Genomic DNA, 13,085 nt, shown 5'->3' with positions numbered 1-13,085 from the left:
CAGTCAAAAAAATTCTGATTTCTTACAATGTACATTTCATTTCCTGTAGAAAAGAAGAAAGTTAAGAAAGAAGAGGTTTGGGTAAGTACTGTAAGTCACAAACTAAAGTAAGTGTTTGGCCCACACCAGTCCTAAAGTATGGTCACAGAACCTGTGGAATTTTTGTATGATGCCAATGAGGGAGATTGCAAGGTAGAATTCTTGGCATAGTTTGTTTCTGCCACTATACATGTTTTCTACAAACCCACTATTTCAAAAATATTGAATAGTGCTATTTTTTAATTGTAGACATATCCTAGTGGTTTTTTCATATATACAGACTGAGAATTGGAAGCCATCACTAGAAATACTAATGGGAATTTTAGCAAGTGGATCAATGATGCCATATTAGATTCTGGTCCCACAGATCTTATCAGCTTATGAGAGTCTGGTCTAAACAAGGACTGTAGGATTATTATTAATATAACAGTAACACTCAGATTCCAGCTCAGACTGGCGCTCTGTTGTGCTAGATGCTGTACATATATAAGTGACAATCCCTTCCCTAAAGAGTTTACAACCTAAAGAGAGAAGACAGGTAAAGAGTAGGAAGGGAAACAGAGAGAAGTGATTTGCCCAGGATCACACAGTAGGTCAATAGTAGAGATGGGAATGGGTGCAAGTCCCGACTCCCAGTCTGGAGCCCAATCTGCTAAGCATGAAGCTCCTTATCCACCAACAGTGTTTTATAGAGGAGGGGTGAAATCCAGGCTTGATTAAAGTCAATGGCAAAACTCCCATTGAGTTTAGTGGGGCCAGGATTTCACCCAGATCCCTGCCTGAACGGAGTTACAACCAAGACAGACACACAAAATACAGTGAGTAACGGGATTCAGTGGGAAGCAGAGTGACTGAATGGTGACACTTAGCAGGGTTTGTTAGGTCCATAATTTGTTTGTGGGCCTTTAGGGTAAGGATTTTCAACCGTCTAGCTTGTTACCTTCCTACCTGAGGAAAGGATTACGGTGAAGGGCATTTTGATTTATGGAGGGATTGGATGAGGAGATGGAAATGGGGTGAACCAGGTCAGGGTTTTTATTTAGTGACTTTGGAAAAACAAACCAATATGACCTGTTAAATCTGGCCCAATATGTGATATTAAACACTGAGAAAGCAGGCACTGAAAAGAAGGAATCTTGAGCTATTCAGGCTACACAATGCTGTCATTTGGGCTGGTCGAAAATTTTCCATCGAAGTTGCTTTAGAAGGGAATTGGTTTTTCAACTAAAGCAAACATGGTTCATGAAAAATTTTGTTTCCGTGATATATTTTGACTTTTCATTATAACAAACAAAAACACCCAAATATCAAAATGTTTTTGGCCAAAACCTGAAAATGTTCTATTCAGAAATCCCACTGTGGTGCCTCTTGGGAGTTGTAGTTCAGGTGCATCATCCCCCACAGTCACCTCCATGGACTGGGCTCCCCAGCCAGACTACATTTTCCATCCTCCTATATCAGACACAAGAGAGGTGGAGTCACGGGGGTCAGAAAGGAGATTATTATCCGAAGGCCAAGCAGAAGGAGAACAACAAAAGGCCTATTTCTCCATTCAAACCAATTTTACACGGTGTAACTTCATTGACTTCAACAGCGTTACTCCTGACCAGAAGCAGTGTAACTGAGGGGAGACTCAAGTTCTAAATTTTTTAGTTCTGATATGATGCAGCAAAATGACGTGATTAATTCCAGGTAAGAGAGACTTGCGTACTTCTAACATGACATTTGGAGTCATTTAGAAGGTCAGACCCTATTAATTCTCCTTAAAACATTTGGTAGCAACACCCTAAGTCACAATGACTTTTGTTGTCAGTTCTGATTAAACTCACCCTAATGCAACATGCGGGTCATATAAATCTGCTTCAATCCATGTAGGTAAAAATGTCCAAGTCACTGCTACTCCTCCTTCTTTAATTATTTCACAGGTTTGATTTCACATTGTGTGTCTCTTCATAGGAAATGACCAGGATAAACACCGTCTTTGATGGAGAAGCCACAGATCCAGGTAAGGAAAAATTAAAAGTGAATTTAAATGTTTGGCTAGAAATAAACTGGATTGGTTACCTTGTAGCAGCCCCACAACTTATTGTGTACAAATATATGACATGTCCTTTCCTTAGGCTTTCCAGACTACCTTAGCTCTAAAGCAACAAGGTGGGTGAGGTAATAGCTTTTATTGGACCAACTTCTGTTGGTGAGAGATACAAGCTTTCATACAATCATAGAATAACAGAGTTGGAAGGGACCTCTAGAGGCCATCTAGTTCAACCCGCTGCTCAGAGCAGGACCAATCCCAACTAAATCATCCCAGCCAGGGCTTTGTCAAGCCTGACCTTAAAAACTTCTAAGGAAGGGGATTCCACCACCTCCCTAGGTAACGCATTGCAGTGTTTCACCACCCTCCTAGTGAAAAAGTTTTTCCAACCTAAACCTCCCCCACTGCAACTTGAGACCATTACTCCTTGTCCTGTCATCTGCTATCACTGAGAATAGTCTAGATCCATCCTCTTTGGATCCACCTTTCAGGTAGTTAAAAGCAGCTATCAAATCCCCCCTCATTCTTCTCTTCCGTAGACTAAACAATCCCAGTTCCCTCAGCCTCTCCTCATAACTCATGTGTTCCAGTCCCCTAATCATTTTTGTAGCCCTTCACTGGACTCTCTCCAATTTCTCCACATCCTTCTTGTAGTGTGGGGCCCAAAACTGGACACACTACTCCAGATAAGGCCTCACTAATGTTGAATAGAGGGGAACGATCACATCCCTCGATCTGCTGGCAATGCCCCTACTTATACACCCCAAAATGCCATTGGCCTTCTTGGCAACAAGGGCACACTGTTGACTCATATCCAGCTTCTCGTCCACTGTCACCCCTAGGTCCCTCTCTGCAGAACTGCTGCCTAGCCATTCGATCCCTAGTCTGTAGCGGTGCATTGGATTCTTCCGTCCTAAGTGCAGGACTCTGCACTTGTCCTTGTTGAACCTCATCAGATTTCTTTTGGCCCAATCCTCCAATTTGTCTAGGTCCCTCTCTATCCTATCCCTACCCTCCAGCATATCTACCACTCCTCCCAGTTTAGTGTCATCCGCAAACTTGCTGAGGGTGCAATCCACACCATCCTCCAGATCATTAATGAAGATATTGAACAAAACCGGCCCCAGGACCGACCCTTGGGGCACTCCGCTAGATACCGGCTGCTAACTAGACATGGAGCCATTGATCACTACCCGTTGAGCCCGACAATCTTGTCAACTTTCTACCCACCTTGTAGTGCATCCATCCAGCCCATACTTCTTTAACTTGCTGACAAGAATACTGTGGGAGACAGTGTCAAAAGCTTTGCTAAAGTCGAGGAATAACATGTCCACTGCTTTCCCTTCATTCACAGAACCAGTTATCTCATCATAGAAGGCAATTAGATTAGTCAAGCATGACTTTCCCTTGGTGAATCCATACTGACTGTTCCTGATCACTTTCCTCTCGTCTAAGTGCTTCAGAATTGATTCCCTGAGGACACGCTCCATGATTTTTCCGGGGACTGAGGTGAGGCTGACCGGCCTGTAGTTCCCAGGATCATCCTTCTTCCGTTTTTTAAAGATGGGCACTACATTAGCCTTTTTCCAATCTTCCGGGACTTCCCCGGATCGCCATGAGTTTTCAAAGATAATGGCTAATAGCTCTGCAATCACATCCGCCAATTCCTTTAGCACTCTCGGATGCAACGCATCCAGCCCCATGGACTCGTGCACGTCCAGTTTTCTAAATAGTCCCGAACCATTTCTTCCTTCACAGAGGGCTGGCTACCTGCTCTCCATGCTGTGCTGCCCAGTGCAGTAGTCTGGGAGCTGACCTTGTTCATGAAGACAGAGGCAAAAAAAGCATCGAGTACATTAGCTTTTTCCACATCCTCTGTCACTAGGTTGCCTCCCTCATTCATTAAGGGGCCCACACTTTCCTTGGCTTTCTTCTTATTGCCAACATACCTGAAGAAACCCTTCTTGTTACTCCTAACATCCCTCGCTAGCTGCAACTCCAGGTGTGATTTAGCCTTCCTGATTCCATTCCTACATGCCTGAGCAATATTTAAATACTCATCCCTGGTCATTTGTCCAATCTTCCACTTCGTGTAAGCCTCTTTTTTGTGTTTAAGATCAGCAAGGATTTCACTGTTAAGCCAAGTTGGTCGCCTGCCATATTTACTATTCTTTCTATACATCGGGATGGTTTGTCCCTGTAACCTCAATAAGGATTCTTTAAAATACAGCCAGCTCTCTTGGACTCCTTTCTCCCTCATGTTATTCTCCCAGGGGATCTTGCCCATCAGTTCCCTGAGAGAGTCAAAGTCTGCTTTTCTGAAGTCCAGGGTCCGTATTCTGCTGCTTTCCTTTCTTCCTTGTGTCAGGATCCTGAACTCTACCATCTCATGGTCACTGCCTCCCAAGTTCCCATCCACTTTTGCTTCCCCTACTAATTCTTCCCGGTTTGTGAGCAGCAGGTCAAGAAGAGCTCCGCCCCTAGTTGGTTCCTCCAGCACTTGCACCAGGAAATTGTCCCCTACACTTTCCAAAATCTTCCTGGATTGTCTGTGCACCGCTGTATTGCTCTCCCAGCAGATACCAGGATGATTGAAGTCGCCCATGAGAACCAGGGCCTGCGATCTAGTAGCTTCTGCAACTTGCCGGAAAAAAGACTCGTCCACCTCATCCCCCTGGTCCGGTGGTCTATAGCAGACTCCCACCATGACATCACCCTTGTTGCTCAGGCTTCTAAACTTAATCCAGAGACTCTCAGGTTTTTCTGCAGTTTCATACTTGAGCTCTGAGCAGTCATACTGCTGCCTTACATACAGTGCAACTCCCCCCACCTTTTCTGGCCTCCCTGTCCTTCCTGAACAGTTTATACCCATCCATGAAAGTACTCCAGTCATGCGAGTTATCCCACCGAGTCTCCGTTATTCCAATCACATCATAATTCCCTGACTTTGCCAGGATCTCCAGTTCTCCCTGCTTGTTTCCCAGGCTTTGTGCATTTGTATATAGGCACTTGAGATGTACTGAGAACGAGGAGCGATCAGCGGGTTGAGGCAGGAGCCCTCCCCTCTCACACGCTCCTGCTCGTGCTTCCTCCTGGTATCCCGCTTCCCCACTTACCTCAGGGCTTTGGTCTCCTTCCCCCGGTAAACCTAGTTTAAAGCCCTCCTCACTAGGTTAGCCAGCCTGCATGCGAAGATGCTCTTCCCTCTCTTCGTTAAGTGGAGCCCGTCTCTGCCTAGCACTCCTCCTTCTTGGAACACCATCCCATGGTCGAAGAATCCAAAGCCTTCTCTCCGACACCACCTGCGTAGCCATTCATTGACTTCCATGATTCAACGATCCCTACCCCGGCCTTTTCCTTCCACGGGGAGGATGAACGAGAACACCACTTGCGCCTCATACTCCTTTATCCTCCTTCCCAGAGCCACGTAGTCTGCAGTGATCCACTCAAGGTCATTCTTGGCAGTATCATTGGTGCCCACATGGAATGGCAGGAAGGGGTAGCGGTCCGAGGGCTTGATGAGTCTCGGCAGACTCTCCGTCACATCGCGAATCTTAGTCCCTGGCAAGCAGCAGACTTCTCTATTTTCCCGGTCAGGGCAGCAGATAGATGACTCAGTCCCCTTGAGGAGAGTGTCCCCGACCACTACCACCCGCCTCCTTTTCTTGGGAGTGGTGGTCATGGAACCCGCAACCTTAGGACAGTGCATCTCATGCCTTTCAACTGGTGGAGTCTGCTTCTGCTCCCTTCCCTCAGACGTACCATCTGGGCCACTCCCTGCTATGGTACCTGTGGAGCTTTCAAGCTGCACAGTGCTCTTCCTCTTCCCAAGTAGCTCGAAAGCTTCTCTCTCACACAAACTGAAGTTGGTCCAATAAAAAAGATATTACTTCACCCACCTTGTCTTTGTAATATCTTGGGACTGACATGGCTCTGTGAACAATGTCTACAAACGTTACATCTAAATGTGACGAATACAAAGCTGTTTGGGCTCAGGCTCTAGCTACAGAGTTCAGAGGGTCTGAAATGCACCACAGTGGGATGACATTTGTGCTATGCCCTGACTTAAATGTTATACTGCAGTACAACGTTGCAGGGGCAGCGGAGATATATGTGCTCACTAGGAGTGCGTTCCTGCAGCCTGGCGGAGGATGGCTGTGTTGGCAGGTGCGTGCCGGTTGAAAATGAAAACTGCCACGCACACTAGGGTTATTCCCAGAGCGGGTGCTCTTTGGGATGAATGAGCACATCTTGGGGACAGTGCCACAACATCCCACCTGCCAGACTTGGATTCATAAGTGCTCAGTTCAGCAGACTCAAGAGGAGCTGGGTCAGGTGTCCTGCAAACTCCACTGGTGCAATAACTAAACCTTGCATGAAAGCCCTGCTGGAGCGTATGTAAACATCCACATTTTCAGGCTGTAACCTCAGCACCTTTTGTGCTGGTAGCTACATATAAGGCTATTAGACATTCCCTATTCTTTTCTATTCTAAAGTGCCTAATCTATAAGTAGCCAAATCATGTGAGGAGAGATCCAATTTTATTTTTAAATTGCCCACATTTCACTAATGTGTTAAGATCCATTAATCTTGATACAGTACTAACTATAGCATAGAACCTCCACTTCTCTCGCCAATCCTTAAAAGTCGTTTTGTCTCACAGTACCTGGTAAAAATAATGTTTAATTAATTATAGGCAATGCCGCTAGTTGCCCTTGTCCACTTAACAAGTAAGGAGTAATTTAGACAATAAGGTAATTACAATGGACACCAGGAAATTTCTCTACATATCTGTGGAAAGTAAATGAGCTGAAGTAGTGGATGCCTGTTTCCAGTGTACAAGGGAAGAGTCACTATTAAAGTCTACAGAGAGCTGTAAGTACTTTCTAACAAAGCACTATTGCACAGTGCACTAAAGTACCAAAGATTTGTGACTGCAGGACCTGTAACTATGAGTTCCCCCCAGCATGTAAACAGAGAGAACACATCGTCCCATTATCTTTCACTGAAGTATAGAGCATCTGTCAGGGGGAAAGCATTCTAGGCAAATTAAAAGTCAATGAATAGGCCAGATCTTTGGTGATGCCAGATCTCTGAGCCTGGGGTGAACTTAGACCAACTAACCTGAGTTTAAAGGTGTTGAACGATGTCTACAATAGATGCCATGTGGTGTTTCAAATTGTTTGTTCAAATAGTTAGCTACTTCGATGTAGCAAACCTATCACACACAGAGTCTTTCTTAGTCTAGATAATAGTGTGTTTTAGGGCTGGTCTACACTAGATCGTTATACCAGGATATCTACATCAGTTAGCGGGGTGGGTCAATAAACTACTACAGCCTCTAGTATTGACAGAGCTATATCCTTATAAAGGTGCCTAATAGTGGTATTGCTTACTCATCTTCGTGAACCAGGATAATCACTTCGACACCTCTATAACTGCATCCACAGTACGGGAGTTTTGCCGCTTTACTATACCGGTATAGTTAAAATAGAAAATCTAGGACTTAGATGAAGAAGTTGGGCTTGCCAAACTGACCAGAGTTTCCAGACCTTTTGATGAGATTTACTCCTTTTTAACTGACAAGCTAAGGGGAACTTCCTTCCATTAGTCTGCTAAAAGGAGAAATAGTTTAACTGTTTGTGTTTTTCCCCCTATCCAGTCACTGGCAAAATGTATGAATACAATTCAAAATCTGGGGCCCGAAGATGGAAAGATACGAAGGAGCCAGTTCAACCAGGAATAAAGGATCCAGTTGCACAGGTAATTTCAACTGCCCCAGCAAATAGCAGTGAAGGGAAAGACAGAATGGGGACTCCAAGAAAGCAAGAAGCTGGACCAAATGGCAGGGAGCTAGCAGCAGAGAACAACATGACAACAAAGCCCTCAGAAGGGAAGGCAGAAACTTCAAGCCAGGATAGCCTGAAATTACAGAAGCCAAAAGATGGAGCTGGGGGCAGGGGGTCATCCTCACCAATCAGGTCACCTGTCCCCACTCCCAAAATATACCCTCAGTTACAACCAAAACCAGCCTTAAAGAATGCAGTGTGAAGCTTTTGGGAACCATCCCAACTGTGTGCTCCATGGGAAAACCTTCACCCTGGCATTACAACATTAACAGATTCCACAGACAAGAGGGGTTTGTGCTTCTTACTCAACACCTTTCTTAGTGTGAGGGACATGGTAAATGGACAATACCATATAAATTGCACCCAAAATGTAAGGCCAGGTTGTCCCTGCGCCTGTGTGGGTACATGAACTTGGGGGAAGAGGAAAGGGTACAAACGAGCTTCCCCATTCCCCTTTGTGTCACTCAACATAAATGCATAAAACCATAAATGCATTCCTCATGCTCCCCATAACACAAAGACTGTTAGCTAATGCGGCTAGAAGCATGAGCTATCCCAAAAAGGGAGGGCAGGAGGTGAGCCCCTGGCCACAGAAGGGATCCATACTACACGTCCATAAGAAGCGTAGCAGCTGGCACATTGTATGTATGTGTGTGGGTGTGCTCTCTCTCTGTTCAGAAAGTGTCATGCGTCCATTCTGCCTCAACATGGGCCAGTGCCTGAAAGGCAGAATTGCACCCTTTGGTTGCATTAAAATGATGGGGCGAGGGGGATGTAAATATGAACAGGGGGTTTCACAAGTTTTTATGAATTAGAATGGAAACAACTGTGTGGCTTGATCTGAACTTTGGTCTACCATAAGGAATTCCCAAACCTCTTCTCCTCTGGAGATGCCCCTCTTGTGACTGCATGTTTGGAGTCATTGAGCACATCAGAACTGATTAATTCTCCTCTGAACATTTGGTGGCAACACCCTAAGCCACAATGGCTTTTGTTGCTAGTTCTGATTAAACTCCCCCTAATGCAACATGCAGGTCATATAAAAATGTCCAAGTCACAGCTCCTCCTCCTTCTTTAATTATTTCACAGGTTTGATTTCACATTGTATGTCTCTTCATAGGAAATGACCAAGATAAACACTGTCTTTAATGGAGAAGCCAGAGACCCAGGTAAAGAAAAATTATAAGTGAATTTAAATCTTTGGCTTGAAATAAGGTAACTTATTTCCCAAGGAGAATGGGAAGTAACATTTCAAGTCAATGTTGATAAATGCATAGTAATGCTCATTGGAAAATATAAACCCAGCTATACATATAAAATGATGGTGTCTAAATTAGCTGTTACCACTCAAGAAAGAGATCTTGACATCATTGTGAATAGTTCCCTGGAGACATCCGCTCAATGTGCGGCAGTAATCAATAAAGCAAACAAACAATGTTAGGAGCCATTAATAAGGGATACATAAGAAGACAGAAAATATCATAATGCTTCTATGTAAAGCTATGGCCCACCCACACCTTGAATAATGTATTCAGTTCTGGTCGCCCCGTCGCAAAAAAGATATATTGGAATTGGAAAAGTTACAGCGAAGGGCAATAAAAATGATTAGGGGAATGGAACAGCTTCCATATGAGGAGAGATTAATAAGACTGGGACTTTTCAATTTGGAAAAGAGACGAATAAGGGGCAATATGATAGAGATTTATAAAATCATGCAAGGTGAGGAGAACATGAATAAGTGTTATTACTTCTTCACCTAAACACAAGAAAAGGGTCACACAGTGAAATTAACAGGCAGCAAATTTAAAACAAACATAAGGAAGAACTTCTTGACGCAACACACAGTCAACCTGTGGAACTCATTGCCATGGGATTTTATGAAGGCCAAAAGTATAACTGGGTTAAAAAATGAATTAGATAAGTTCATATAGGATAGGTCCATCAATGGTTATTAACTAAGATGTTCAGGGATGCAACCCCAGGTGCTAGGTATCCTAAGCCTGCAAGTGCTGGAAGCTGGTACTGGGTGACAGGGCGTGGATCACACAATGAAAGAGCCCTGTCCTGGTAACTCCCTCTGAAGCATCTGGCCCTGCACAGTCAGAAGACAGGATACTGGGCTAGATGGACCATTGGTCTGACCCAATATGGCCGTTCTTATGTTCACAGGTTATGAAAATCAAGCCAATACCCTAGTAACATTTACAAATCAGCTAAGATATCTAAATATCTCGAACTCGAATATCTCGAATATCAGTGACTATACAGAGAGAATATGCATTATGGGGAAACTCCTGTTCCCCCTGCCAAGCAGTGGCACCAGTTGGAAGGGCCACGGGAGGGGCAAAACCCTCCCAAGATTTTTACATTTGTTTAAAGTTCCACAGGCAGCAGAGCCGGGGGTGGGGTGGGGGCATGGCCTGACCACTTTTAAGCAGTGGTTCTGTAGTAAATCAGTACAGCTGCTGCTGGAGGGGTCCAGAGAGTCACTCTGGCTGCATGGTGGCAACACCACTGAAAATTGACCTGCCCACCCCTCTAGACAGATGGAGGGGTGGCTGGATCAAAATGGTGTTACTACCTTGTGCAGGGGGAAGAGCGTTCCTGTAAGCAGAGCATAGGGGAGTGGCTGAGAACTCGACTCCTGGTGGCATCATCTTGTGCACTGTGTGGATAAGAGAGAGGAGGGGCTCTTAGCCTGAGGGAGACTCGGGGAGTCCGGCCAGGGGATCAGATGACTGGGGACGAGATCAGAGTCTCTGTTAGGAGAGTGGGAGGGGGGAGACCAGAATCCCTCCCCACCCCCCCGCAAAGTGTCTCCCTGTGGAAATATCTGAATTGGTGCTACTGCTGCCAAGCAGGACTATGTAGGGTGACCAGATGTCCTGATTTGACAGGGACAGTCCTGATATTTGGGGCTTTTTCTTATATAGGTGCCAATTACTCCCCACCCCCATCCCGATTTTCCACACTTGATATCTGGTTACCCCATCGTGGACTTAGCAGAGGGAATGGGGAGGAAGGACTGCTCCATGACTGCGATCATAGTGCTAGGGCTGCAGAAATCCCTGTGGCCGTTGCACCCCTCCCCCACATTCAGGGGGGTCGGCCTGTGGAGTAGGAGTAGATGTATTGACACAACCTCCAAAGTCGCCACAGGGAAGCACAGCAGGGGTCAATGGGTCTCGCTCCTGCACAGCTGCTGAGAGCTCACCCTCATCTCATGCAGCAGAAATGCACTGATGCCACCGCATCCAGGGGTTACCGACGGTAGAACACAGAGAAGCCGACGGGTCGGGCTGCCTCTCAGAAAACAGTAGGACAGACAAGAAGAGAGAAAGAATTGAGTCAAAAGCTACAGCACTGATCTTCCGCCTAAACGAGTGGCCATTGTGAGATCTATACCTTAATGCATCGAAAGGCTGGAAAAATGTGCACCAATTGGAGAAAGTCCAGAGGAGGCAACAAAAATGTTCAATGGCCTAGAGAACATGACCTGTGAGGAAAGATTGAAAAACCGGGACTTGTTTAGTCTGGAGAAGAGAAGACTGAGGGGGGACATGATAATAGTCTTCAAGTATATAAAAGGTTGCTATAAAGAGGAGTATAATAAATTGTTCTCCTTATCCACTGAGACACAACAAGAAGCAATGGGCTTAAATTGCAGCAAGGGAGATTTAGGTTGGACATTAGGAAAAAATTCCTAATTGTCAGGGTAGTTAAGCACTGGAACAAATTACCTAGGCAGGTTATGGAATCTCCACCTGTGACATACCAGGTGCAATCCAGACTAATTAGCAGCTGTGTCACTCCTGCCCTGCAATCTTGGGTGCCTTACAATGCCTTGCTGAAGTAGCTCTCACCTGGGCCACTCACAAACAGCTTTCCAGCATGCAAGCCACACCCAGAGGGTCTACATGTAACTGAAGCCTGCTAGACACACATGGGTTACACTCTGACTCGTCTCAGCTTTGGTTATACTGCAGGGTGGCCCCAGTACACTCCCAGTCTTAGGTTTCCTCCCAGAAATGTATGTCCTATATTGCCCGTCCCTCTCTTGGACAATAAAAGTTTATTTCTTTAAAAGGAATAATATGCACTCATCTTGTCACCCCAAATGGAGTTTCCCAGACATTTCAATTTAAAACACACTGGATTAGATAAAATAATAAAACAAGTTTATTAACTACAAAAGATTTTTAAAAGAACAGGAGTACTTGTGGCACTTTAGAAACTAACAAATTTATTTGAGCATAAGCTTTCGTAGGCTACAGCCCACTTCATCGGATGCATAGAATGGAACATATAGTAAGAAGATTTTATATACATATATATATATATACACACATATATATACATACATACATAGAGAGAGAGAACATGAAAAAGTGGAGTAAGAGGCTAATTAATTAAGATTTACTCCTTTTTAACTGACAAGCTGAGCGGAACTTCCTTCCATTAGTCTGCTAAAAGGAGAAATAGTTTAACTGTTTGTGTTTTTCCCCCTATCCAGTCACTGGCAAAATGTATGAATACAATTCAAAATCTGGGGCCCGAAGATGGAAAGATACGAAGGAGCCAGTTCAACCAGGAATAAAGGATCCGGTTGCCCAGGTAATTTCAAGTGCCCCAGCAAACAGCAGTGAAGGGAAAGACAGAATGGGGACTCCGAGCAAGCAAGAAGCTGGCCCAAATGGCAGAGAGCTGGCAGCAAAGAATAACATGGCAACAAAGCCCTCAGAAGGGAAGGCAGAAACTTCTAGCCAGGATAGCCTGAAATTACAGAAGCTAAAAGATGGAGCTGGGAGTAGGGGGTCATCCTCACCCGGCAGGTCGCCAGTCCCCTCTCCCAAAATATACCCTCTGTTACAGCCAAAACCAGCCTTAAAGAATGCGGTGTGAAGCTTTTGGGAACCATCCCAACTGTGTGCTCCATGGGAAAACCTTCACCCTGGCATTACAACATTAACAGATTCCACAGACAAGAGGGGCTTGTGCTTCTTACTCAACACCTTTCTTAGTGTGAGGGACGTGGTAAATGGACAGTACCATGTAAATTGCACCCAAACGTAGGGCCAGGTTGTCCCTGCACCTGCGTAGGTGCATGAACTTGGGGGAAGAGGAAAGGGTACAATGAGCTTCCCCATTCCCCTTTGTGTCAC

The 13,085-nt window shown here is 45.1% G+C and overlaps 1 protein-coding gene across 1 annotated transcript in view; it reads left to right on the top strand.

Moving 5' to 3' along the window:
* The window catches only part of CDHR3 (cadherin related family member 3), a gene marked incomplete at both ends in the record, with an annotated part of 62,086 nt that extends 49,261 nt beyond the window's left edge, over window positions 1-12,825 (top strand). Inside the window, 5 exons of the mRNA XM_084618139.1 lie at window positions 50-90; window positions 1,996-2,044; window positions 7,737-7,837; window positions 9,044-9,092; window positions 12,437-12,825. Coding sequence (XP_084474265.1) covers window positions 50-90; window positions 1,996-2,044; window positions 7,737-7,837; window positions 9,044-9,092; window positions 12,437-12,825 — 629 coding nt within the window. The remainder of the gene's footprint in view (window positions 1-49; window positions 91-1,995; window positions 2,045-7,736; window positions 7,838-9,043; window positions 9,093-12,436) is intronic.
* Window positions 12,826-13,085: the final 260 nt, after the last annotated feature.

The sequence above is a fragment of the Lepidochelys olivacea genome (assembly GCF_965140295.1).
Source record: "Lepidochelys olivacea isolate rLepOli2 genome assembly, chromosome: 1".
Taxonomy (NCBI): Eukaryota; Metazoa; Chordata; order Testudines; family Cheloniidae; genus Lepidochelys; species Lepidochelys olivacea.
This window is presented reverse-complemented; position numbering and strand designations above follow the sequence as displayed.